This window comes from Arachis hypogaea, chromosome 13 (genome assembly GCF_003086295.3).
Source record: "Arachis hypogaea cultivar Tifrunner chromosome 13, arahy.Tifrunner.gnm2.J5K5, whole genome shotgun sequence".
In the NCBI taxonomy this organism is placed as follows: Eukaryota; Viridiplantae; Streptophyta; class Magnoliopsida; order Fabales; family Fabaceae; genus Arachis; species Arachis hypogaea.
The window spans coordinates 27,209,380-27,232,085 of record NC_092048.1 but is presented as its reverse complement, the minus strand read 5'-3'; the positions used below and the strand labels follow the sequence as shown (position 1 = coordinate 27,232,085).

At 34.2% G+C, this 22,706-nt stretch overlaps 1 protein-coding gene and 1 long non-coding RNA gene across 2 annotated transcripts; one reads left to right on the top strand and one right to left on the bottom strand.

Annotated features, from left to right (window-relative positions):
• The first annotated feature begins 2,812 nt into the window (after nucleotides 1-2,812).
• LOC140178122 (uncharacterized) lies at nucleotides 2,813-5,117 on the top strand. Its single transcript, XR_011870365.1, has 4 exons — nucleotides 2,813-2,972; nucleotides 3,064-3,118; nucleotides 3,207-3,335; nucleotides 5,040-5,117. It is a non-coding gene; the product is annotated as an uncharacterized lncRNA (long non-coding RNA).
• An 11,147-nt stretch (nucleotides 5,118-16,264) lies between these two features.
• On the bottom strand, nucleotides 16,265-18,804 carry LOC112737815 (uncharacterized). Its single transcript, XM_072213375.1, is given in 4 exon segments — nucleotides 16,265-16,937; nucleotides 16,939-17,246; nucleotides 17,792-17,957; nucleotides 18,176-18,804. Coding segments are annotated over 2 exon segments (525 nt in total). The 5' UTR covers nucleotides 17,139-17,246; nucleotides 17,792-17,957; nucleotides 18,176-18,804; the 3' UTR covers nucleotides 16,265-16,612.
• Nucleotides 18,805-22,706: the final 3,902 nt, after the last annotated feature.

The following is a 22,706-nucleotide window of genomic DNA, read 5'->3' as shown; positions in this document are numbered from 1 at the left end:
CTTAGAAGTTGAAAAAAAAGATAGTTCAAAGGTATGATTGTTGATCACGTAAGAAAAATAGAAGAAGAAAAGACCAATGTATTGTATAATATATGCACTAAGGTTTTATAAACTAAGCACTTGTTTAATGTGAACAACTATAGAATTAAAGATTTAGATTTATTAATTGCAAATTGTTTTTTAGATTTTACATTTATTTGATTTGATTTGTCCTGATTTAATTTAACACAAATATATTTATTTGATTGATTCTATTATTAAAAGCTATTGTGTGCCAATGAGTAATAGCTCAAATGGCATAGTCTCCCCATACTCAATTAAAAAGTTACGGGTTCGAGTCTCCTATCTTTGATAAAAAAAAAAAAAAAACTATTGTGAAAATATGTTTTTGTGGAGTTTGAATGCAAAGTGTGTGCTTGTATGAGTGAATTGGAAACGGTACACTACCTTTTCTTTGACGGAGTTCCTTTAAGAAATGTTTTGAGGCTTGGGTGGATAGGGGTATGAGTAAGAAAGGGTCCATGGGAAGAGTATTAAGTTTCTACGTTATTTAATGATGTATTTAAGTTTCTGATTTTGTGTTGCTATGGTTTCTTTAGGTATGATTTCTTTAGGTGCTGTTTACTAGTTGTCTAGGATTTTGCTATTAACTATTTATTTAGAGAAAGTCTAGAAGATTAATTAGTGGTCCATTTAACTAGAGTCAATTAGGATAAAAATAGTTCTAAAAATAAAAATCAATGTAATGTATATTACACTGCATCAATGTCCAATTGTTTAATGTGAACAATGACAACATTAAGAATTTAGATTTATTAATTACAAACTTGATTTGTTTTGATTTAATTTAGAGTATTACTATATATACAAATCTTTTTGGCATACAAATTATATAAGTTAATCTTAACCCAACAAAATTTACTTACATAACACACGTTTGAAATCACGTTGTTTCTCTTTGTATCCCGCGTTGCTCCTCCTCCTCTTCCTCCTCCTCCTCCTTCTTCTTCTTCTTCTTCTTTGCATTTCTCTTCCTTTTTCTTCGCGTGTTTCATCTTCATCGTTATTTTTTTATTATGTTGTTGTTGCATTTTTTTCCTCCTCTTCTTTCTATTGATTTTGCAACATTATGTATTTTTTTTTTTGTTTTATTTTTTCCTCCCAAAAAGAATTATGAGAATAGGAAATAAGAAGATGAAAAAGAAGAAGCAACAAAAGATGAAAAGGAGGAAGAGAGAGTTTTGAATTATGCAGAACTTATTAGTACACATACACCAAAAATTCTTAAACAATACACTCAAATATTTTTGTATTACACCCAAATATTTTTGTGTTACACCCAAATTTTCTGCAAATACAGAAAAATATTTTCTCTAATGCTACATTTTCTTCTTTTTTTAGTTGAATGGATGTAAGTTCATCATCTTTCAAGTAATTTTGCAGCATTATGTGTTTCTTGTTCTTCTTTGCTTGATTTTTTTATTTTTATCTTGTTAAGAGAGTAAAACAAGAAGAAACTTGAGAAGGTAAAACAAAAAGAAAAAGATGAATAAGAAAAAAAGAAGAAGAAGATGGTGATAATGATGAAAAAAGAAGAAGCAGTAACAGAAGATGAGGAGGAGAAAGAGGAAGACGAAAGGTTTTGAATTATGCAGAACTTATCAGCACATATACACCGAAAATTTTTAAACGATACACTCAAAAATCTTCGTGTTATACCTAAATATCATCGTGTTGCACCCAAATTTGCTGCAAATACAGAAAAATATTTCCTCTAATGCTGCATTTTTTTCTTCTTTTTTTCCTTATTTCTTTCTTTCTTTTAGTTGAATGGATGTAAGTTCATCATCTTCCAAGTAATTTTGTACCATTATGTGTTTCTTCTTCTCTGTTTGATTTTTTTTTGTTTTCATTCTTTTTAAGAGAGTAAAATAAGAAAAAACTTGAGAAGATAAAACAAGAAAAAAATATGAATAAGAAAAAAAAAAGATGATGATGATGATGAAAAAAAAGAAGAAGAAGCAGCAGAAGATAAGGAGGAGGGAGAAGAAGAGTTTTGAATTATGCAGAACTTATCAGCACACATACACAAAAATTCTTAAATAATACACTCAAATATCTTTGTGTTACACCTAAATATCTTCGTGTTACACCCAAATTTGCTGCAAATACAGAAAAATATTTCTTCTAATGCAGAACTTTTACATTACATTCAATTCAAACCATCAACGATGAACAACAATTTTCACAAACAAAAATATTATTTTCCTACAGAATCATAAACTACTAACGAAAATATTAACTTGAATCGAACCACACCTTAGCCACTTGATTGGATTCAAAATAATAATCAATTTCGTTCTAGTTCAATTGACAATCTGAACTTGAATTATTCAACAACGAGATAACTGATGATGGAGGAAAGGAGGAAAAGGAAGGAGGAGAAGAAATTCCAATGAAAAAAGAAGGAGGAATAGGAGGAGGAGGAGGTGGTGTTGGTGACGACGTTAACGAAAGAGAAAAATAACGAAGAAGAAGAAGAACGTGCAGTATGTAAACCCCGATAAATTAGTAGATAATTAGTCAATAAATTAGTTTTTAATAAAAAAAGATTAGAAATATGAATATTATATCAAATTAGAATAGAGCTCATCGAAACGAGAATTTTGACACTAATTTCGAAGAAAACGGTCTAAGATTGGACCGCATGGGCCGAACCGCTTGAACCGGTCCAAATTGGGCCGTCGGTCCAACCGGACAGACCTATTAAATGAACCCAGCATTGCCCTCTCCCTTATTTCAGCAACACGAAGCTGAAAGCTTCCCAGGGAGAAGAAGAGCGAAACACCCCGTAACCTTACGGTAAATTTCTAACTCCCGTAACTTCTCCGTCTGAGCTCCAATCGCCGCACCGTTTGTGGCCACGCGTTCACCGCGTCGAGGTCTACGTCTCCACCAAAACAATTTCATAGGTAACTAGCTATTTCACCTCAGCCTCTTCTTTTTCCCAATTTTTGAATTTTGAGTGAGAATGTTGAATTTCTTTAATTTCTGATGTTTTAGGATCTAATTAGCTTGAAGAAAACGTTCAGTCTTGCTTATTTGAAGCTTGGGTAAGGTGAGGATACGATAATTTTATTTTAATTTTATTGAATTTGAGCTTTGAGTATTAAATTAGATGTATATGTGTTATGAATGCGTATTAGGTTGTGAATAAATAATTGGAGCTTGAAATTGTGAATACTGGAACTTGGAGGAAGCTGATTAGTTGAATTTTGAAGGGCTGTCTTGTTTTTAAATAATTTGCTTTGGTCGTTACGTGGAAATCAGCCAAGGTATGGTTTAGGTTTCTTGCATTTAATATATAATGTTTTGTGAAAACTTAGGCTAGATGACCATATGATGAGCTGAATTGCACGGAATGGTACAATGCTTAGTATATACTTGATATCTATGATGTGGCTTGATTGTGTGGTAGAGTTGGTTGTTATATGGACATTCCAATGAAATATGGCTAGTTGATGATTTTATAGGTTATATGCTTATAGATTGAAGGCTTGATGGTTTTGTTGATAAATATATTATTGATGGTTGGTGGTTGAAAAATGGATTAATGTTGTGTTGAGTTGTGTTATTGATATATGGTGTTAGATTTGGCATATTTGATAAGGAATGGAATGGAGATTGATTAAAAATTGAGGTTTGAACATTTTTGTAAAGTTGATTTTTGGCCGAACTTCGGCGAGGTATAACTTGGCCTTCGGACCCTCAATTTGTTTCTAACTTGTTTAAATTGAAAATTGGGTTCGTGATGTTTGTGCCACTTGAAGAACGGTTGAAAAATGTTGCAAATCGAATAAGTTATGTTGGCTGGAAGATTAAGTTTATAAACTATCCTTTAACAGGATTTTTGCAGCTTTGTTTCCTCAACTCTGCTACTGCATCTGCTTCTGGTTTTTTCAAAGAACGTATGGCCACGCGTACGTGTGGAGTAGATTTTCGGCGACGCGTAAGCAAAGAGTCCATGCGTGCGCGTAAGGGGTAAACAGGCATGTCCACGCGTACGCATGACATGACGGTTTCACCTACGCGTACGCGTGGCACATTTTTTAGCAAACATGATTGTTAATGTTTTAAAATAAATTTCAAACATCTAAACCTCTATTTTTATTCCTTTAGTCATGAATATTAGTGTTAAACTCGACAGTCAGATGAAGCTAGGAAATGAGGATAACTTGAAGGTGAAGTAAAGTTGAAAAGTGACGAATTGGTTATGAGATGTTATGGATGAGTCATATATGATACTTGATTGGATGTTCAGATGAAAGATTATGTATGAAATTTGGCTTGAATGATTTAATGATCTGAGATACGAGATTCCCTGGATAAAGTGTCGTGGCCTTCCATCACGTGTACCAGGTTGAAAACTCGATACTCTGTTGACCCTACGACGTAAGTGTGACCGGGTACTATATAAATTCCCGAGAATGTTACCCCCATTGAGCAATATTGATTATTTGAGATAAAACTATGCATAGACTCTTGGGGATGCACGTCGGGGGACAGTCTAAGTTCAATTCAGACTTGTCGGGTTGGCTGGATAATCGACAGATGAGCCTCATCAGCCATAGGACAGGCATGCATCATATGCATATTACTTGAATTACTTGCTTGTGCTTTAATTGTGTGTGCCTACATGTACTTGCCATGTTAAATGTGTATTTGTTATCTGCAGTATTTGTAACCTTCTTGTGCTTGCCTTTATCTGTCTATTTGTCTGTGAAAACGCATGATGGAGTTGGAGGTATGGAGGAATGGCAGTATGGGACTTAGATTTAGGGTTAAGTTAAGTTAGGTTTAAATATTCTTAAAAAACCACCTTTTATGGCTTCTGTTTAATACTTTAAGCTCTATAATCTGAGTGTCGGCGTTCTAGGATTGCTTCTAGCATTCCCAAGACCTTATATATTATGTGTGTGGCACCTTTACCATCCTGAGAACCTCCGGTTCTGATTCCATACTATGTTGTTATTTTTCAGATGCAGGTCAAGAGGCATCTCGTTAGGCGTCTGGACTCTTGAAGTGGAGTGGTTACTGGGTTATTTTGTTATACTATGATGTATATATATATATATATATATATATATATATATATATATATATATATATATATATATATATATATATATATATATATATATATATGTACTTGGCTTTCTCTCCGCATAACTTGTTCTTTTTGATCCTCTTAGAGGTTTATGGAGAGGCAGGATTGTGTATATGTACTTTTGGGTTTTTGATATGTATGTATATATGTATAAATATTCTCTGGCCAGTCTTGACTTTGCAGGCTGAGTTAGGAGCTTGTTATTTTGTATCTTTGGCACTCTATACCTACTTTTGTCATCTTATATTTAGTAGTTATAGTTTTCTTAGCACGCAAGTTAACTCGTTCCTTGAGCGTTGCGCTTTTATTTTGCGACTTTTATTTCCTCTATTCTTCAAGGCTCCTAGCATATTATAATTCTTTTGCTATTATATATACTCATTTTATTTTAGAGGTCGTAATACCACACCACCTCTGTTTTACGACTTAAGCGTAAAGCTTTGTGTGATAGGGTGTTACATTATGGTATCAGAGCAGTTTGTTCCTATAGAGCCTGAAAGACGGACTGATTGTGCTTCTGTGCATTCTCTGTGTATGTGTTTATGTGCTATTAGGATATCTAATTGATATATATGGCATAAACGTTTGTGAGCATGCATTTGGAACTTAAAGCATTAGACTTGCGATGTTGAGACTGATCAACTTAATATCACTTGTTTGGTGTCTATAGTGACCAAATGTCGACTCGCGGACGCGGTCGCGGGTGAGGTAGAGGTAGGACAGGCACCGTTACTCCTGCTCCCATAGGGACTGATCCAGTAGACTTTATGGCTGCCCTCAGAAATATGGCTATAGCTATGCAGGCAACAGCTGAGGCATTGGGTAATCAGATAAACCAGGGTAATCACGGGAACAATAATCATGAGGACGGTCCTATGACAGTTGCTACATTTCTGAAAGTTCACCCTCCGACTTTTAGGAGAACCTCAAATCTTACTGATGCAGATAATTGGATTCAGGCTATGGAAAGGGCGTTACAGGCACAACAGGTTCCTGAAGAGCAATGGGTTAAATTTGGAACTTATCAGTTGCAAGGTGAAGCTCAGTATTGGTGGCAGGGAACACGACGTATCCTGCAGCCTGATGGTGCTGCGATTCCTTGGGAGGTTTTCTGGACAGAATTTTATAAGAAATATTTTCCTAATTCAGTCAGAAATACCAAGAAACTTGAACTGATGCAATTAAAGCAGGGACAGATGATTGTTGCTGAGTATACTAGTAAATTTGAAGAGTTATGTCGCTTTTCTCGTATTTGTCAAGGTGCGCCTGAAGATTTTGCTGAATGGAAGTGTATAAATATAAAGGAGGTCTTCGGAGCGATATTCTGAGCTTTGTTGCCCCAATGGAGATTAGAGTGTTTTCTAAATTGGTGAATAAGAGCATGATGGCTGAGGATTGTGTGAGGAAGGCGGCAGCAGAGAAAGGAAGTTTGAGGGTGCCTTTTCAGAGACCTTCAGGGAGGAACTTTGCTCGGAGAGGTAGTAATTTCAAGCGTGGAGGCTTTGTTCCGCAGCAGACTCAGGGTCAAGGTAATTACAGAAGGCCGAATACTAATGTTAGTCAAGGAAAGAGGTTTGTGAAGCAGCCACAGCAGGATCTGAATTGTCAGAAGTGCAGAAAGTATCATCCTGGAGTTTCGTGCAGATTAGGACTTGGAGTATGCTATTCCTGTGGACATCCCGGGCATATAGCCACTAATTGCCCAGAGAAAAAGAAGTATGAGACTGGTAGGGTGCAGTAGCCGGAGAGAGTATCACAATGGATTTTGTGATAGGTTTGCCTATAACCCGGTCTGGTTGTGACGCTATTTGGGTGGTTGTGGATCGACTAACAAAATCAGCTCACTTTCTTCCTATCCGAATAAGTTGCACAATGGAAGAATTGGCTCGAATGTATATTAAAGAGATTGCCAGGTTACACGGCGTGCCATCTACCATTATATCTGACGGAGATCCTCGTTTCACATCAAGGTTCTGAGGAGCTTTTCAGCGGGCATTTGGGACTCAGTTAAGTTTGAGTACTGCGTATCACCCTCAGATAGATGGCCAGTCAAAGAGAACTATTCAGACCTTGGAGGATATGCTAAGGGCTTGTGTTTTGGACCAGCCAGCGAGCTGGGATCAGTATATGCCATTAGTAGAATTTGCTTATAATAATAGTTACCATGTGAGCATCGGAATGGCTCCATATGAAGCTCTGTATGGCAGGAAATGTCAATCTCCACTATGTTGGTATGAAACTGGAGAAAGAAGTTTGTTAGAGCCTGAGATGATAGCTGAAACTACTGAACAGATAAAGAAGATTCGTAGTCGAATGCTTATAACCCAGAGCCGCCAGAAGAGTTATGCTGATCAAAGGCGAAAGCCTTTAGAATTTGAGGAAGGGGAGCATGTTTTTCTGAAAGTTACACCAACCACTGGAGTGGGAAGAGCTATTAAGACTAAGAAACTGAATCCCCGTTATATTGGACCGTTTGAGATCCTGAAAAGAATTGGGCCAGTGGCTTATAGAATTGCCTTACCGCCGTATCTTTTGAATTTGCACGACGTGCTTCATGTGTCACAGCTTTGGAAGTATACTCTGATGCAAGTCATGTTCTAGAACCGGAACCAATCCAAATAAGAGAAGATCTAACACTTCCAGTAACTCCAGTGAGAATTGATGACACCAGTGTTAAACGATTATGCGGAAAGGAGGTATCATTGGTAAAAGCAGCTTGGAGTCGAGCAGGTATCGAGGAACATACTTGAGAACTCGAGTCAGATATGCGGAAGGATTACCCACATCTCTTTTCAGGTAATTGAATTTGAATTTTGAGAGCAAAGTTCTTTGTTAGGTGGGTAGGATGTAAACCCCGATAAATTAGTAAATAATTAGTCAGTTTTTAATAAAGAAGATTAGAAATGTGAATATTATATCAAATTAGAATAGAGCTCATCAAAACGAGAATTTTGACACTAATTTCGAAGAAAACGGTCCAAGACTGGACTGCATGGGCCGAATCGGTTGAACCGGGCCCAAACCGGGCCGTCGGTCCAACCGGACCGACCTATTAAATGAACCCAGCATTGCCTTCTCCCTCATTTCAGCAACACAAATCTGAAAGCTTCCCAGGGAAAAGAAGAGCGAAACACCCTGTAACCTTACGGTAAATTTCCAACTCCCGTAACTTCTCCGTCTGAGCTCCAATCGCCGCACCGTTTCCGACCACGCGTTCACAGTGTCGAGCTCTATGACTCTACCGGAACAATTTCATAGGTAACTTGCTATTTCACCTCAGCCTCTTCTTTTTCCCAATTTTCGAATTTTGAGTGGGAATGTTGAATTTCTTTGATTTCTGATGTTTTAGGATCCAATTAACTTGAGGAAAATGTTCACTCTTGCTTATGCGAAGCTTGGGTAAGGTGAAGATATGATAATTTTATTTTAATTTCATTGAATTTGAGCTTTAAGTATTAAATTGGATATATATATATATATATATATATATATATATATATATATATATATATATATATATATATATATATATATATATATATATATATATATATATATATATATATATTGGAACTTGAAATTGTGAATATTGGAACTTGGAGGAAGCTGATTAGTTGAATTTTGAAGGGCTGTCTTGGTTTTAATAATTTGCTTTGGTTGTTACGTGAAAATCGGCCAAGGTATGGTTTAGGTTTCTTGCATTTAATATATAATGTTCTGTGAAAACTTAGGCTAGATGACCATAGGATGAGTTGAATTGCACGGAATGGTACAATGCTTAGGATACTCGATATCTATGATGTGGCTTGATTGTGTGGTAGAGATGGTTGTTATATGGACATTCCAATGAAATATGGCTAGTTGATGATTTTATAGGTTATATGCTTATATATTGAAGGCTTTATGGTTTTGTTGATAAATATATTACTGATGGTTGGTGGTTGAAAAATGGAGTAATGTTGTGTTGAGTTGTTTTATTGATATATGGTGTTAGATTTGGCATATTTGACAAGGAATGGAATGGAGATTGATTGAAAATTGAGTTTTGAAAATTTTTGTAAAGTTGGTTTTTGGCCGAACTTCGGCGAGGTATAACTTGGCCTTCGGACCCTCAATTTGTTTCTAACTTGTTTTAAAATAAAAATTGGGTTCGTGATGTTTGTACCACTCAAAGAACGGTTGAAAAATGTTGCAAATCGAATAAGTTATGTTGGTTGGAAGATTAAGTTTATAAACTGTCCTTTAACAGGATTTTTGCAGCTTTGTTTCCTCAACTCTGCTACTGCATCTGCTTTTGGTTTTTTCAAAGAACATACGCCCACGCGTACGCATGTAGTAGATTTTCGGCAACGCGTAAGCAACGAGTCCATGCGTGTGCATAAGGGGTAAACAGGCATGTCCACGCGTACGCGTGATATGACGGTTTCACTTACGCGTACGCATGACGAAAGACGCGTGCGCATGCTGCGTTTTTGCAATCCCACGCGTACGCATGGCACATTTTTCAGCAAACATGATTTTAATGTTTTAAACTAAATTTCAAACCTCTAAACCTCTATTTTCTTTCCTTTAGTCATGAATATTAGTGTTAAACTCGACAGTCAGATGAAGCTAGGAAATGTGGATAACTTGAAGGTGAAGTAAAGCTGAAAAGTGACGAATTGATTATGAGATGTTATGGATGAGTCATATATGATACTTGATTGGATGTTCAGATGAAAGATTATGTATGAAATTTGGCTTGAATGATTTAATGATTTGAGATACGAGATTCCCTGGATAAAGTGCCGTGGCTTGCCACCACATGTACCAGGTTGAAACTCAATACTCTGTTGACCTTACGACATAAGTGTGACCGGGCACTATATAAATTCCCGGGAATGTTACCCCCATTGAGAAATATTGATTATTTGAGATAAAACTATGCATAGACTCTTGGGGATGCACGTCGGGAGATAGTCTAAGTTCAATTCAGACTTGTCGGGTTGGTTGGATAACCGACAGATGAGCCTCATCAGCTATAGGACAGGCATGTATCATATGCATATTACTTGAATTACTTGCTTGTGCTTTAATTGGGTGTGCCTACATGTACTTGCCATGTTAAATGTGTATTTGTTATCTACAGTATTTGTAACCTTTTTGTGCTTGCCTTTATCTGTCTATTTATCTGTGAAAACGCATGATGGAGTTGGAGGTATGGAGAAATGGCATTATGGGACTTAGATTTAGGGTTAAGTTAAGTTAGGTTTAAATATTCTTAGAAAACCACCTTTCTATGACTTCTGTTTAATACTTTAAGCTCTATAATCTGATTGTCGGCGTTCTACGATTGCCTCTGGCATTCCCAGGACTTTATATATTATGTGTGTGGCACCTTTATCATACTGGAAACCTCCGGTTCTCATTCCATACTATGTTGTTATTTTTCAGATGCAGGTCGAGAGGCATCTCGTTAGGCGTCTGGACTCTTGAAGCGGAGTGGTTACTGGGTTATTTTGTTATACTATGATGTATATATATATATATATATATATATTTAGCTTTCTCTCCGCATAACTTGTTCTTTTTTATCCTCTTAGAGGTTTATGGAGAGGCAGGATTGTGTATATGTACTTTTGGGTTTTGGATATGTATGTATATATGTGTAAATATTCTCTGGCCAGTCTTGACTTCGCAGGCTGAGTTAAGAGCTTGTTATTTTATATCTTTGGCACTCTATTCCTACTTTTGTCATCTTATGTTTAGTAGTTATAATTTTCTTAGCACTCAAGTTAACTCGTTCCTTGAGCGTTGCGCTTTTATTTTGCGACTTTTATTTCCTCTATTCTTCAAGACTCCTAGCATATTATAATTCTTTTACTATTACATGTACTCATTTTATTTTAGAGGTCGTAATACCACACCACCTCTGTTTTACAACTTAAGCGTAAAGTTTTGTGTGATAGGATGTTACACAGTTACCGCGCGAAGAAAAACGTGCGCGCGTAAATATAAATGACTTGAGAGAAAGTCTAGGAGACCAACTAAATGAACGTTGAAAATATTTGAGTCAACTAAGATTTTGCTTTGCACATGGATGTTGTATTCATTTAGGAAAAGTTTAGGAGACCAACTAATAGTCCGGTCAACTAGAGTCAATTAAGATAAAAAATAGTTCCAAAAATAAAAACCAATGTAGCATTACACTGCACCAAAGTCCAATTGTTTATTGTGAACAATGATAACATTAAATATTTGATTTATTAATTATAAATTTATATTATTAGACTTGATTTGTTCTGATTTAATTTAACACAAACATAATTATTTAATCTATTCTATTATTAAAATAATTGTGAGAAAATATTTGAGTGATTATTATTCTATTTATTTAATTTAATTTAAAATAAAGATTTAATTTCACTGCAAGAAATTTATGCATGGCTTCTCCTAATTTTTAAAGTGTATAATTTTGACGCTATCATCTAAATTGTAAAATAAGAAAGAAGATAAATTTTTTAATATATAATAATTAATAAATTTAATTTAAAATAAGGATCTATTTTATTTTACTAAAAGAGATTCAGGAACTTAAAAGACAAAAGTACCGATTTATTGTATTTATATGTTCTATCCCGATTACTTTTAAATTATATTTCAATATATGTTTCGATAATTTTTTTTAATTTTAAAAATATTAATTACAATTGATTGGATTTTAAAATGGTGTAGTTAAATTATATTCTATTTTTTAAAAATATTTTGTTTAGACAAGATAATTATATTAATTATAGCTTTAAATTAGTTTGTTTGAAAAAATAATTAAGTTATTTTTGTCATCTACGAAATTGGCTGCTAAATTTGCCATTTTTACTGGATCTTCGTCAGTTAATTAGGGATGAGCACAGGTGGCGGGTATCAGATTACCCGTCTGAATTCGAACCGAATCAATTAAATTGGTTCTGAAATCAACGAGTAATCGGGTCTAATCCGAACCAAACCAATGGCTTTTGTTAGTGATTGGTTCGGGTATCGGTTTTGGGGGGTGCGAAACCCGAACCAACTCGCGAACCCGATCATATATTAATTAAATAAAAAATAAAAAAAATATATATGACTTTTTCATTAGACAATGATTATTCATTATTAATATGTTTGGATTTTAATGAGTTTAGCTTTTAATGTATTTGGTGTTTAACATGTTTGGATTATTTCTATTGATGTTACATGTTTATTGTACTTGTTGAATTTTTAAGATAAAAATTTGGTTTTTTTTTTTTATGAATTTCAAAGTCATTGGGTACTCAATTACTCGAACCGAACCAATCCGTTCTTAATCGGTTTGGTTTAGTTCGGGTACATATACAAAAAAATACAAATTCGAACCAAACCAAACCAATTACATTTTGATCGGTTCAGTTCTAATTTTACCATAAACCTAAACCAAACCGACCCGTGCTCACCCCTACAATTAATATATTGTAATGGAGATGTTTCTAAGTTACTTTCACATATACCATCATTTAAATTTGATTTTAAATATAATTACAATTCAACAAAATTTAAAAATAATAAAGGAAAGTGTGTTACTATACAATAAATTGGATTTTGTCTTTAGTAAGCTCAAGTATTTTGAGTCTTTTTGATGAACACAATAAATAATTTATAAATACAACTCATATGGGAGTTTAATAATAATTATTAATTTTTTATCTTTACCACAAATATTTTTAAAATTCATTTGGGTAACCGTAGGTTTTCTACCTTCACTTAGTGACTAACACACTCTACTTTCTTTTTCTTCCCTTTTCACAGAATCCACGTCTACTCCTCTTTTTTTTTTTTTTTGAAGTAAAGGAGCTCAACACAACAAGGTAGAGTAACAAAAGAACTAAGAACTAAACAGTAATAATAAACAATCCACATCTACTCCTCTCTTTTTCATCGTTGCCATTCTCAGCCTCTCCTGGCGCTATTCTCAGGTTCATTCTCAGTATCTCTCTTCTCGCTATTTGTCTTCAGCATCAGAGTTCCGTCATTCTCTCTGCCATCATCGTGCACCGCGTCATTCCGTAGCTGTTCAGTGTCGTCGTTCTCATTGCTCAGCGCCATCGTCCTCAGCAGGCAGTGGTGGCGTAGGTCTCAGAGAGCCAGCATCGTCAACGCCGTGGTGTTTCGTCTCCCCCTTCATCGCTACACTTCCAGAGTTCCAATGGAGTCTTAGCCTTAGGTATGAATTTGTTTCATTTAGCTCATGTTTTTATCCCTTTATATTCTGCTGTATGAATCTGTTTCGTTGAAGTCATTCAATTGTTTTTTTTTTTGTTCTACTTATTTTTTGTTAAGATTTTTTGTATGAATTTATTTCATTCATTTCATTCAATTAGTAGTTTTGTTCCATTTATTTGATTGTTTAAAATTTTTTAGTTCTATTTATGAGGGTTAAGGTATTTGTTTTTATGATTCTGATTTTAATTTTGGGTTTATGTTTCTGTCTACGATGTTCTATTTTTATTTGCTATTGCTGTTTGATTTTTTTTCATGATTTTAATTTTTGAGTTTATGTTTCTATTCAAATTTGGTATTTATTTTTATGATTCTTATTTTAATTTCTAGCTTTATGCTTCTGTTCATGATATTCCATTTTTTATTTGTTATTGTTGTTTAATTTTTGTTCATGATTTCAATTTCTGAATTTATGTTTCTACTCAGATTTGGTATTTGTTTTTATGATTCTGATTTCAATTTATGGGTTTATGTCTCTGTTCAATTTGGTATTTAGAATAGTTGCATTGGCATATCACTACCATTATTAACTTTATTCTAGCATATGGAGAGGACATAACATCAGAATGATTGATGACCACTTTCTTTCAACAAATTGTATTTCTTGAATCGTGTATTGCTGGTTGCTTGTGACATGGCGTGCTCACATTCGTATATATATGAGAGGGAGGACAATATGACAATATCCAAATTAATTTCATTGTGTTTGGGATTCACAAGTGACAAATGTTTATTTGGTTGAAATTTGGTTATGACAGTGCCAAATGTTTACATAGTCTTCTATAGTTTCTATCAGTCTCCTATTAAACTAACATCTATGGTACACTATACTACTATCCCTATTATCACTTCGTTCAATGTTGAGACTCTTGATTATGAGGGCAAGACATTTTTGGTTCCTCTATTATCCATAATAGTTTGAATTCACCTCTCTTCTTTCCCAATGACAAAAATGTGCCTGCATTTTAAGAAAGCCAAGGTATTAAAAATAATACAAGTTTTTGTAAATCACGGAATAATTAATGACAACTCGTAGTAAGAAACATGCATAAAGCTTAACAATAGTTCATCAGACGCATCATGCAATTAAACATGTCTATATATCAATAAGTGTGCAAACAAGCTATCCAATTTGTAAAGTGTTCTTTAATAACTTGTACTTCTTTAATTAATTTATCAGTAAAGGTTTGAAATTATGAACCAACCAACTAAACAGTAGTGGTGTAAAAAGTAACAGAAAAACCAAAACAGGAATAAAGAACTAAATCAACTAAAAATTAATCCAGGCAATTAAAATGCTAAAAAGAAAAAATCTTGACTTCGGCACAAACAGCTTGTTTTCAAGAATTGAAGCGATTCCAGCGGTAAACTTCTTGTTCATGTCGGGTTTAAGACCACCAATGGACACCAATTCAGCATAAGCTGCAGGCTGTTCATTCCCACCAAAGGCTATGGACATTGACCCTTTTAGTACAATCATCACATACTACACATCAAGAATAGGGTGAAGTTTAAAGGATTTAGGACAATGTGAATAGCGCCTAACAAGAAATCAGTATACCAAAAACAAAGAAATGTTGAAAGTGAGAAAAATGAAGACTTCCAACTTGAAAAGTAATTCCATAAACACCATTGATCCAACATCTAGCTGAAGCATACTTCAAGACGTGTTGACAAGAACAAAGATGATTCAAAATGCTCATCAGCAACAATAAAAACCTTACACGAACATCATTAATTGGCACATAGATTCACCAATAAGGGAGCTAAGATATAATTAAAGCTTTAGCAAATATTCATATACAAGATGTTAAAAAAGAGAGAAAAAGGTAAAAAAAGAAAAGAAAAGAAAGAAGACAAGAAAATAGCTTATCATGTATTTTCATGGATTGCTTCTGTTTAACAATCTAATACAAATTAACAAAATATAGTTAATATTGGACAACAGATTATAATATACAAAAGTAAATATCTATCCACTCATCTTTAGCATTTTTAAATTAAGATATAAAAATCTCACAATAAAAAGCACCCAGAAAATTCAACCCTTTAAAATCTAAATAACAGAAACATATGATGAAACTTTGAATGATGAGAAAAGAGAAAATTAAAAGAAATAAATTTACAACTTCAATTGAGTTGAAAAGGGGCACAGTAGTAGAAGATGGGTGCACAAGTCAAACCCTAAACCCCAATCCTTACGCGAAGAGGAGTGCAATACAATAGAACAAATTGAGGAACATGAGCACCATGAAGCTGGTGGCAGATTAAATAAAATTCACTAAATCACACATCAAAACAAAACAATCATCATCATCAACATACGTTAATTATAAAATGCACAGAATTAAAATTGCCAAAGTATAAAACCTTGAAGATTAACATGTGCCAATGAGAATCTTCTTGATAATGGCACCAAGGAGGATCCCGGTAGAACTGAAGAGGCACTGCGTCCGACACAATTTCATGGGAATTTCAATGAAATCGAGAAATTGCGTTGAAATAGGAAGGTACCTGGTGAAAAAAACGGTAGAGGAAGAAGCGGCAGGGTCCTCACGAAGAGGAAGAAGCGGCAACAAGCATAAAGTACCTAGTGAGGAAGAGATCCTCACGAAGGGGAAAAAGCAGTAGCAAGCATCTGAAATGAGAGCTTGTTACTCAAATTTTATATGGGGCTAATTTTAAAATATCAAATACTTGTTATTTTTTACTGTAATTTTTAATAATTTATTTATGAGGTAAATACCAAATCGGTACTCGAAAGATTCTGGCGCTGACAAAATGGTACTTGATCTTTGTTATTGATAAAATGATCCCCGAAAGATTTTAAAATTTGACAAAAATGACCAACCGTCAATTGAGTTATCTAGAGTTAAGGTTTAAAGGTGACGTGTCAGTTAACAATTACAATAATTACAAAATTTAATCACTTTTAATTTTTATAATTTTAAAAACACTCCCAATTTCAATTTTTTAAAAACCCTAATCCCCTTTCTTTTGAAATTCTCATCTCTTCTCCTTCCTCATCATCATCCATCAATTTTCTTTCCCAATTAAATCCTCTTTATTTTCATTCGTTGCTGCCTCTACATTCCTCCTTCTTCCTATTTTTCTAACCAAAGATGCTTCTCTGATACTCAACCCCTTCTTCTCAAGACTCAACCCCTTTTTCATTTCTCATTTTTTCTCATATGCCATTAATTCCTCCAAAAGCTTCTCCACCTCGTAGCTCTTATTCTCCTCTTGATGTTGTTGATCACCACTTGACCCACCTGCCACCTCCGATGCCAAATCAGAACCAGACCCATACTCAGAATTATCATCAACACAACTCACAAATGGGTCTGCGTTGATGGCACCACCAGCACCAATAACTCCTCCATAATTTAGATCGTAGAGGTTTAGAATCCTTTCCTGGTTATTCATGTTGTTGTTGTTGTTGTTGGCATCACCATATTGATACAGAGGAGGATGATTACTCGATCTTCAAATGGGAGGAGGAGGAAGGTTCGTCATCCTCGTTAGGGAATTTCACTTTAGCTTTCTTTTCGCAAATCTTACGAGCTTCTCTGTCATAAGCCCTGGTGGCTTCTTTGGTGGTGTTGAAGGTTCCAAGCCAAAGGCGAACACTTTTCCTTGGATCGCGAATCTCCACTTCCCATTTTTCCTCTTCACACGCCTTCCCAATTGCAAACTGAACCATTGTCTTAAGAACACAGGGTCTTCCATGCGATGCCTCTACAGAAGATCTCACCCCCTCTGCCGCTATCACCACTACCACCACTACAACCAGAGTCTCGTTAATCACTACCTGATTCCCAAAAATAGCATCGTTGAGAGGAAAAAAAAGAAGCTAAAAAGGAGATTAGGGTTTTAGAAAATGATTATGATTTAGAAAAAAAAGAAAAGAGTTTTAGGGGAAAAAAAGTGGATTAGGATTTTTTTAAAAAAAATTGAAATTGGAGTTTTTTTTAATTATAAAAATTAAAAGTGGGTAAATTTTGTATATGATAATTGTTAATCGACATGTCACCACTAAACCTTAACTCCAAGTAACTCAATTGGCAGTTGGTTACTTTTGTCAAATTTTAAAATTTTTTGGGGATCATTTTGTTAATAACAAAGATCAGGTACCATTTTGTCAGCGACAGAATCTTTCGAGTACTGATTTGGTATTTACTTCTTTATTTATAAATTAAATACAAACTATTAGATCTATTATCAATCTAATCTAACGCTTCAAATTATATGGTGCATCAGATAAGCTCAAAAGACTTGGGCTGATATATATATGTAGTGGAAATTTATTGTCAAACACATTTCTTTTAAGGGTAAAGTACTAAATTGATCCCTTACGATTGGGCGTAATCCTGTTTTGATCCTTAAGGTTTAAAGTATCATCATGCTGAGTCTGGCGTGGAAGATTAAGTTCAACCTCAGACACCGAACGCGGAGGAGTGAAAATAGGCACCAAGCTCTCGTTGTGACGGCCAGGGAACCGAATACCCCTTGATTTGAGACTCTGAACCACAAAATGGAAACAAGCAATCAACAATAACACTAACAATAACCCACACTAGCAAATTCAACAGCTAGAGCTAGTAACTAACCCAATCAATTTAGCCTAGGATTTTGAGTTTCTAGTTTCTAGGCATGATATGATTATCAGAAATTGTCCCTTGACTTTAACTTAACAATGAAGCAAATATGCATGAAATAAGAAAAAAAAGGTAGTAGTACCTTGTAAGTTTCTTCATAAACAGGGAGATAGTGAAGCTCGATGGTGGATTCGCCTCAAGCCTCAATCATGATCAAAGCCTTGTTGCGGTTATTAAAACGGTTTGAGGATCGTCAATTAACCTAACCATATCATCAAGAAACCTCTTAGCAGCGACTTCAGAGAAAGCCTTCTCGCAATTCTTCACGATGGTTTCAAGCAAGACAAGGGGTAAGGAATCGAACCTTTCAAGCAGCGACTTCAGAGAAACCCTAAACCATGAATCGAATCTTTGCCGCTGAGGCCAGCGATGCATCCGACGCCAAGCTCGACGGAGACACCACCGATCGTTTCCTATAATCACCAGAGACGTCGGCACTAGCAGAATGACGGTTGGCGCTGACGGGTTGCCGCTGACGAGTGGCGCTGATGAGTTGCGCTGACGAGTGGTGCTGATGGTTGGCACCACGGGTGAGAGAAGGAGATGGCGGCGTGGGGTAGGGATGGATGTAGGAGCTGCGACGGGTTGGAGGGAGGGGTTGTGACGGGTTGAGAGAGGGAGACAGCGGCGTTGTTGGGAGAGGGAGTTAGGGTTGCAGAGATGAGAAGGGTGAGTGACGGCCAGATAGGGTTAGAAGTGATTTTCGAAACCAACACTTCTAGTCTAGGGTTAAAACATAAAACTTAGAAAAAAAAGTGAAGTGTTAAAAAAATGGGTGGGAAACTAAATTTTGGAAGGAGGGAACTCTATCGGTACGTTTTTGTAAGGTGCCCAAGTAAATATAAGATATGGGCACGCTTTAAAAAGGTGACCATTGAAAAACTAACTAGCCACATTTTTTAAGCGTGCCGGTTTCTCTCTATGGCCACGCTTTTCAAGTGTGGCAAAAAAAAGCGTGGCCAAATCACAAACCAGTAGCCACCCTCATAAAAGCGTGCCAATTTCTCTCTATGGCCACGCTTTTCAAGCGTAGCAAAAAAAAGCGTGGCCAAATCCCAAATCAGTGGCCACCCTCACAAAAGCGTGCCCATAGACCACTTTTGGGCATGCTTTAAAAGCGTGCAAAAAAAAGGGTGCCGACAGGCCTTTTTTCTTGTAGTGAAAGTTAAACAATTAACGAAATATCCTACATGACAGTAGTACAAGAATAAAGTCGATAATCTGGAGAATAAGTACAAGCTCCAGAAGTACAAAATCAACTGTGGATGCATCAAATTTATTTATCATTCTCCACAAATACAGTAGCTCAAAACATCTTGCAAACTCCTAAAACTAGTGAACAAGACAAGCTTATATGGGGGAGGAAAAAAAGGGCTCTTACTCGGTAATACCGGTTATCAGATTAGCTTCCAATTCTTCCATCCAGCTCAGGAGTACCTTCCAGAAATTTTTTACCAGAAGGAGCTATGGCGCTCAATTTGGGGGCTTAGGTGTCCAGCTAAGGTCAGGCTCTTTCTCTAGAAAGCAGTTCATGATGGCATACCTGTAAGAAAGAAACTGCAAGTTAGAATCCCCACAGCTCCATCAAATTTTTCCAAATGTCAAATTGAAAAAGAAACTGTTCTGCATTGTTTAATTATATGCCAACACTCAGCTCAAGTATGGTCAGAAATTAGAATTGCTAACATACCTGGAGATTATTATGACGAGTTGTGGACATGGTGGGTCTTGAATATGAAGAACATGGGTTCATGCAACAATGGTATTCGAAGAAAATGTCTCGCTGCAATAATCCTCTGGCAAATATGGATAGCTCGAAACTTAAAGGTGTTTAAAGGCAAAAACTCCTCAAACTTGGAGATTGCTCAAGCTACCATTAGAGCCAAAGACGAGTTTTGCAGAACTACCTTTTGCTAGTTCTCAACTCTAATTCCTTTTTTAAGTATTTCTCAGTATTCTTTAATCAATGAATTGTTTGTATTGGCGAGTGTCACCTCTTCAGTTTTTGTTGTCCTTTGAAGACCAAGTCAAATTTTTCATTTAATAAAATGATTGTTTTGCGAAAAAAAAAACAGCAGTTGTAAAATTATCTTAAATAAAAGAATTATAAATAATAATTGTACATAATACTTATCTTTATTATGAACATATGAACATTTAAAAGATGGTTGGCTATTCTAATAAAGATTTTATGATTATTATCATATTAAGATATTTCATTTTGATTATTGGATGATAAATTATAGGACTTAACTTTTATATGTTATAAAAATATTATTTTTATTTAAAGTGTGACTAAACATATAAATTACACTTTTTAAACAAAAATCATCATAAAAAAATTTTTCGACATTTTTATTAGAATAGTTACTTAAAAAATTTATAATGGTATATGTTCTTCGTTCTCATAATTCTTATACTATTTAATATTATAATAGTATATAGTCTTCATTCACATAATAGTATCTGTTATTATGTTAATAAGAAAATTATATGGTACAGATCTAAATCTGTACAGATTTAAAGATTTGCTTACTTAAACCACACTTTCTAAAGCCACACTTTTCACTTAAAACCGTAGCTCTTCACAAAGAAAAGCGTCACCTAATGGAAAAAAGTAAATTAGAAGATTTAAGAGAAGAAATAATTAAGTTATCAAAATTAATAGATCAAAAATTAATGATTTTAACTAATGTTAACTGTAACGACACCGAATTCTTAAAATCAATACAAAATGATTTTTCTCAAAATCTTTATTTTACTATAAGTTTTATTGAAGGACTTCAAAAACCTGAAAAAACTTATTTTTCACACGGAATTGCTAAAAAATGCTACCATGGAAATGATTCCCCACATCTTTATCATACTTTTAACCCACAATTAAATTCTATAGTAGATATGCTTGAAGAAATATTAATATCCATAAAATTTCAAAGAAATAAGGAAAAAGAGAATCCCAAAGAAGAAAAATTCCAAAATATAATCAACATAACAGACTTAAAAGTAAAACCACCATTGAAATTATGAATATTGAAGAAAAATTAGAAGAAGTTACAATGCTTTTTAAACAATTAAAAATGGCTCAAGAAAATAATATTATGGAACACGGTTTTCAAATAGAAGAAGAATTAGTAAATTCTGAAAATATAGAAAATGAAGAACACATTCTAGATTATTCAAGTGACGAAGAACCAGCAATTCCAATACAAGTAAAAAATGAAGCTGGAACATCTAAGGATAATCAATCTCAATTTAAATGGGAAACAGGTTTTGATAATTATGCTTTTAAAAAAGGGTTTACAAATAAAGATTCAAAATATACAAAAATACCATCAAAATATGTTCCTAAAATCCAGAAAATGGAAGGAGAAAGAATGCTCGATTTAGACTGCAAAAAGAACGAAAAAGAAATTTTCGAAAATTGGTTGAATTCCTTTTTATTAGAAGCCTTTACTAATCCAAAACTTAGTGAATTGTCTGGAAGAGATATTTGGAATTACATAGGGTTTCATACTAAAGGAACTATAAGAGATTATATGACATCAATAGAAAACCAAATAATAGAAGAATTAGCAACAAAAGCTTATGATAAGATATTATATATAATGATGATTCTATATAAAGAATTTTTTGGAAAAAATATTATAGATCATAGACAAGAAGTTTATAATAAATAATATCAAGAAGCAAAAAACCATTTAGCTAATATTCAGATATATGATCTATGTAATGTGGAGTCTTATATATGTGAATATAGAATACATTATTACAAATTAAAAGAAGAAGATAAAAATCATTATCTTAGTATGTATATAACAAAACTTCCATATCCTGCTAATGAATTTATAATGGGAAGATTTATAAGAGAAATAAATAGAGGAACAATTGAAAATAACTTTGGTGGAGCAACCTCTGCAATAAGAGAGGAAATAAAAGAACGTTGTATGCAAGAAGCAACTCAAAAAAGATTTGCAAACATAATTAGAATTTGCTGTCAAGATAATGAAGAGATACCTCAAAAATATGGTCTTAATAAAAATTTTCAAAGAAAAAGAAAATATCAATTTAGAAAAAGAAAATACTATCCAAACTGGAGAAAAAAGAGATATTTTAGAAAGGAAAATAATAATAAAAACAAGAGACAAAGAAATAACTATTGCCTGAATAAAAAAGAAAATTGTAAATGTTGGTATTGCCAAGAAGAAGGACACTATGCAAATGAATGTCCGAAACAGAAGGATAAAAAGGATCTTACTAAACAAATAGAAATTGCTAAGTCTTGTTTCATGGAACCTTTAGAAGAATCTGATGATAACTTAGACTATATTTTTGAATATGTCTCGGAAACAGACTCAGAGACTGAGTAATAATGCTACATTTATTACCATAAAAATAACAGAAAAGTTTATAAATACCTTCATAGATTCTGAAGTAACACAATGCTTTGCTAGTTCAAATATAAAACTTGATTGGAAAAAATTAAAGAAACCATTAAGAGTTAGAATAGCTGACAAATCAATACATAAAATTAACCAAAAAGCAGAGATGGTTGAAATTTTTATTCAAAATCATAGGAAATAATTTTTTAAAGCTATATCATCCATTCATTCAAG